This window comes from Spinacia oleracea, chromosome 2 (assembly GCF_020520425.1).
Source record: "Spinacia oleracea cultivar Varoflay chromosome 2, BTI_SOV_V1, whole genome shotgun sequence".
Classification (NCBI taxonomy): Eukaryota; Viridiplantae; Streptophyta; class Magnoliopsida; order Caryophyllales; family Amaranthaceae; genus Spinacia; species Spinacia oleracea.
In genome coordinates, this window is record NC_079488.1 from 65,061,737 (window position 1) to 65,068,160 (window position 6,424).

Consider the following 6,424-nt stretch of genomic DNA (forward strand, 5'->3'; position numbering starts at 1 on the left):
TTATTGCTGCTGTTGTGTAGCTACAAGGCTGCTATCAAGGTACTCAAGTGAGCAGCAGCGAAGCTCAAACAACAGCAGCCAAGTAGATGCTCGTGTAGCTGCTGTATTTGTTCGATTGCTGCTGTTGTTGCGTGTTATATTCAGTGTTGTGTAAGCTATTCTATGCTTGTGCACAGCCACTATCAAAGGGGCAAGCAAGGCTCGTGAAAACGAGCTCAAAAGGGGCTGCTGCAAGGCCTGTACAAGGCTGTTTGTGCGCACAAGTACAGCAGCTATGGCTGCTGTTTGAGCGCACTTGTGGGCTGTTTCTGTGGCTTTTCTTGCTGCTGTTGGCGTGTAATACTGCAGGGATATAGCTGATATATATGCTCTTATGTTGCTGCTGCCAAGGCACATGTTGGAGAGCCCACGGGGCTGCTGCACGGGCACGAATACAGCAGCTCTAAACTGCTGCAGTGGCTGTTGTTGTTCGTGTGTGTGTCCACTGCAGCGGCTGCCATTGCTTGCTCTTGTATGCACTACAATTGCTGTTGCTATGGCCTGTTGTTGAGACAATGCAAGGCTCGTGGCAGCAACTAAATGGCAGCAACACACACACAAGAGCAAAGTGCCGTAAAACATTAGTAAATCGTATAGCATTTTATTAAAAATCGAAAATCAAATTATTAATTCGTTTCGCATTTTTGCAAATCGTAAAACATATAACTCGTCGACAAGCATAATGACACATTATTAACACGTTAATACTCAAAACGACTCTTACGCAATGAGAATGCGCACAAAAGGCACGTTTAGAGTAAAAACGACTAAAATCTACGCAAGACGAGAAAATATTACGATTAATGCAAAAATGCAATAAACGAACTAAAAACGATAAAACTAAGCAAAAATAATAATAAAATGCTAATAAAATGAACTAAAATCCTAAGCTAAGAGCGACAAAAATGTCGCTCATCATTGTTATGTGGAACATATATATTTTTACACTATTCTGTGTGATTGGTAGTTTATTGTATGATACCATATTAACAAAATATGATCTTATAACATCATATAATACCTTCAACAAAAAAAAGCTACCTTAGGGAAGCTTGGAACACATGGAAATAAACTGAAAAATTAGGTAGCATTGTGGTGCCCATTGTGACAAGACTACAAGACGTATTAGTTGCAACATTTGATTACTTGTTAATAAAAGTGATCCAATTAAAACAACAATCATGATAATAGTTAACAATTTCATTATAACAGATCAAAATATAAAAACTAAAACAACAACACTTAACAAAGAAGGAAAATGGTATAGCTAGATGATGGTGATTCCAAAACACAGTAGTCAACAAAAATATTCAGTACATCAAAACATGATAATGTAAATTATAAAAACTAACACAACAACACTTGTAAAATCAAAAGAAGGAAAATGGTATAGCTAGATGATGGTGATTCCAAAACACAGTTGTCAACTAAAATATCTAGTACATCAAAACATGATAATGTAAATATTGTCAAAAGCCTGGACGCATAGCTGAATATTGGTTTGATCCTTGCGACATGTATGATTGTGAAAGCTGTTGCGGATTTCTCACGCTGAAGTTGGGATAACCTCTTCCAAGTGGTTGCTGGTTCAGATATATATTCGGACGATAATTACTGCTGCTGGGTGCGAAAAAGTTAGGATTGTATCCTGGATTGCTAAAATTTCCGCCGTAATATTGATATGTTCTACCGTAGTAAGAATCAGTTCCACCAGCACTTCTACCAGCATCAACATGGCCTTGTTCTCCATTTGGCAATGCCTCATCACTCTCCTTTGCAAAATCGAACACAAAATAGAAAATTCAATAAAAAAAAAACAGAATAATATGTTATGCAATATTATGATTTCTATACTGTGTATTAGTATTTGTACCACAATATTCTCGTCGTACTTGTATAAAGAATAAAATAAACCCTATATATACATATAATAACAGAAAAAGATTCTATATATACAATAATTAATCTTTAAAAACAAGAATGAAGAACATAAACCCTTTTCTATGAAAAAAATTAGCTAGCATAAATAGATTATGTATATAATATTGTAACATCGCAAAAACTAGAATGATATATTTTGATGGCCTACAATTTATTTTCTTTATTTGAGGTGTAGTCTAACGAATGGAATTAAAAGATCATACCTCGTCCATATCCTCGTCTGTGTCGTGCACAACATTTTTTCGCCTTTTCCTTGTTCTTTTCTCAGCTGGGTGCTTTTTCCTTTTCTCTTGAGCCCTACCTTTGCCTCTTTGGTCTGTCGGATCTTTACTGGCCCCTTCAACTGGCACTGCGGAGCGTTCGAGGTGTTGTTTATTGTTTTCCTTTGGCCTTAACCTACGGCGGCCAAACACCCTCTTACTCGAAGGGTCCCACCAGTCCATAAAATCATCACCATCAGTCGTCTTAATACCAATTGTATCTTCAAGACTCTCACGCATTTTTTCAGTGGCTTCCATAAAAATCGAGAGTGTCTCACTGTTGTGCAGTGCCAACGTAGAAATGTAGTTGTTCCGTTTTGCTACCTCCCTACTGTTTTTCACTTGGGTTGAGTCATTTGGTTCATAATACTCAACCTTGATACTCTCGTAATCCCTAACTACGTTTTTCCTCCATCTAGTCAAAATGTACTTATCAGGTATAGAGTTGACATCCTCACTATGAATCGCCCGAATGATGTGCCTGCACAAAATTCCCCGAAACTCAAAAAGCATACATCAGCAAGTAAACACACCCATTTCTTTGTCAATGGTAACCTGAAAAGTCTTCTGCTTTGCTTTATGTATGGGGATTGGGATCTTCTCCACCGCATCATATAAGAATTTTGTGCCATCACGGCCAGTACTCACAATATTTGTGTGCGTCAGACCCATCACCTCACCCCTCACCTCTTTAAACTTTGTATTGGTGTATGCCTTGCAGAACACTACCTCCGCAATTGGGGTGTTGTTATAAGTATATGGTTTATTTTGTGAGTCGAGATATAACTTCTTTTCCTCTTCCACTTTTCCTCTAAGAGCTGCCTCAAATTGCTTCATGAATTGTACCAAACACGTGTTTAAGCCTACATATGTTTTGAAAAAGCGGTTCATTCCTTCACTCCGTTGTGATGATGACATTCCAGCCCAAAATGAGCTCCGCCAATAACCAGGGGCCCAACTGGCCCGAATACGATAAGTTTCATTTATCCATTTGTCAATCTGTAACCCAAATTTCGTAACCATGGATTTCCATGCATCCTCAAATTCTTCGATGGTCAGTGTGTCGTGCACGACTACTTGAAAATCTTTATCTATTTCTTTCCAGCTCGAATACTTGCCCAAGTTTCTGCTTGCATTCTGCATAATATGCCAAACACATAACCTATGCGGCACACCAGGAAATGCAGTCTGGACTGCCTTTCCAATAGGCTTACACTGACCGGTGATGATGCCCATTGGGGGTTTTCCCATACACTGCAGCCATTGTTCTAATACCCAAACAAATGATTCTGCATCCTCGTGGGTTATTAGGGCAGCACCAAGGACGGTTGATGAGCCGTGATGATTACAGCCAATAAAAGGAGCAAAAGGCATTTTGTACCTGATAAATAAAGTTAAAAGATATATTATTCGCATCATTGTTGTTACTTATCCAATCAAGAACGTCAATGTTTAGTAAATATAAAAAGATCCTTTAAAATAACATATGATGTGTTTTAAATGAAAAATAAGTTTATGAAACATAAATGATACTAACACGATTCTATAAATTGTAACTTAATCCATTTTCATTAATAAACATATCCTATAAATGATAATCTAATGTATTTTAAATACAGATGCTACGTTCAATATTTAGTAAATACAAATGATCCTCTAAAATAAAATATGATGTGTTTTAAATGAAAAAGAAGTTTATGAAACATAAATGATACTAATACGATCCTATAAATTGTAACTTAATCCATTTTCATTAATAAACATAAATCATCCTATAAATGATAATCTAATGTATTTTAAATGCAGATGCTATGTTCAACTGTTTTTCAAAAAAATAAAAATTATAACTGTTTATAAAACATTAATGATCCCTTAAATGTTAAAATGGTGTTTTTTCAAAAAATATATATCATGTAGGATACATGTATCATACCTGTTGCATAGGAAAGTTGTATCAAATGTGATAATATCTCCAAAATCTTTGTATTGTGCCATGCACCTTGCATCAGCCCAGCAAACGTTCAAGAGCTTCCCTTCTTGATCCGTTTGGATTGCACTGTAGAAGTCTTTATTGAATTCATGCATTTTCTTAAAGTGTGCTTCAACAGCAGCTGCATCACCTCCAAATATGGTACGCCTACGTTCCAAGTTCACTGCATTTCTCAGGTCGCGGTGATTGTATGATACATTTGCATGTCTTCCACTCCCAATCACAAGCGAGTTAAAGCTCTTATTCAAAGATATCCCAGTTGCATCATTCAGAACCATCTTTTGAAAAGATTGTTCATCAATACATCGATAGTTCGCCATTAGCCGGGTGTGATCCGGATAAAGATCATGATTGTGAGACAAATCACAATGCTTGATTACCATCATGTCATTCTCTAGCCGCGCATCTACAAACACCTTACACCCCGTAACTTTAGTTCTTTCCCCCCTTTTCGGGGCTCCTTTGTTACAAATAAATCGAATCCTTCTCATCATATGATACATGGGCTCTTTATCCCCTACCCCCTTTTTGTTAACTCCTTCTTCACGGTACTCATCTATTATATATTGAACTTGATCTCACAGAGAACTCAAAACCTTTATTATACGCATACTTATGGCAGTAATCAGCAAATTCATTGCCCGAAGTAAAGGACATCCCCACAGTTGGGATTTTATCAACATGGTTTACGGATGCCTCCTCATCCTCCTGAGCCTCCTCATCCTCCTGAGCCTCCTCATCCTCCTGAGCCTCCTCCTGTTAGGTTATGATACATATGACAATTCATAAATCATGCGGAAAAACCATAAAGCCAGGAATACATATTATTTACACATAATCATTTAGCATAGTTTAGATGCATACTCTTTGTTGCGTGCCTTCCCTAGCTGCGCCCGAACCGAACAAGAACAAGTCTTTAGGACTCCAAGTGTCGTCCCTCCGTAGATAGTCCACAGCACGTCCGGATCCGCCTTAAGATTGACCAACTAGAATCGCCCTTAAGGTACTATTATTTTCGGCACTTTTAGGCAATTGTGTGACTGAATTTTTCTCTCAAAAACTCACTTTGAATACTTGAAAACTCATTGTAAATATGTGACCCTAGGCACCTATTTATAGAGTTATGGAAAAGGATTTGGAATCCTATTAGGATACTAATTTATTTAATTATAATCCTACTAGGACTCTAATTAAATAAACTAAATCTTTTAGGATTAGATTTAATCATATGACGAATCCCGGTAGCCTCAGGATTCGAGTAACACACTTCGAGTAATACGCTAGCACCGCACGCAGGCCTTGCGGCCCACGCACAGCGCCAGCCCACTCGTCGCAGCCCCGCGCGCGCGCCCAAGCTTCGGCTGGGCCTGGCTTTTGCGCTGGGCCTGGTCGTATGCTTGGCGTGTGGTTATTGCGCTTGGCTTGCTGGGCGATGGCCCGGCTTCGTGCTGGGCCTTCGTCTGGCAGGCCTCGTCCGATGCTAATTCGTACGATGCGCTTCCGATTAAATTCTCGATTCCGGAATTCATTTCCGATACGAACAATATTTAATATTTCCGATTCCGGAATTAATTTCCGTTTCGAACAAATATTTAATATTTCCGTTTCCGGAACTATTTTCCGATTCCGATAATATTTCCGATTCTGACAATATTTCCGTTTCCGGCAATATTTCCGATTCCGGCAATATTTCCATTTCCGATAATATTTTCCGATACGTACCATGTTTCCGTTTCCGGCAACATCTACGACTTGGATAATATTTATATTTCCGATACGATCCATATTTCCGTTTCCGGCAATATCATCGTTTCCGGAGTATTCATTTCTTGCCTGTGACGATCTCAGCTCCCACTGAAACCAAGATCCGTCGATTCCGAATATCCATAGTTGGAGTATTTAATGCCATTAAATACTTGATCCGTTTACGTACTATTTGTGTGACCCTACGGGTTCAGTCAAGAGTAAGCTGTGGATTAATATCATTAATTCCCCTTGAACTGAAGCGGCCTCTAGCTAGGCATTCAGCTCACTTGATCTCACTGAATTATTAACTTGTTAATTAATACTGAACCGCATTTATTAGACTTAACATTGAATGCATACTTGGACCAAGGGCATTATTTCCTTCAGTCTCCCACTTGTCCTTAGGGACAAGTGTGCATTTCCTAATTCCTTTGTCGCTCGATGCTTG

The 6,424-nt window shown here is 38.5% G+C and overlaps 1 protein-coding gene across 1 annotated transcript; it reads right to left on the minus strand.

Annotated features, from left to right (window-relative positions):
• LOC130467474 (protein FAR1-RELATED SEQUENCE 6-like) lies at positions 1 to 4,613 on the minus strand. The gene is made up of 5 exons (XM_056835982.1): positions 4,174 to 4,613; positions 2,770 to 3,621; positions 2,184 to 2,721; positions 1,730 to 1,811; positions 1 to 575 (listed from the first exon to the last, which is right to left on the minus strand). The coding sequence occupies exons 1-5, from the start codon at positions 4,611 to 4,613 to the stop codon at positions 1 to 3; spliced, it is 2,487 nt and encodes an 828-aa protein (XP_056691960.1).
• Between the last annotated feature and the right edge of the window lie 1,811 nt (positions 4,614 to 6,424).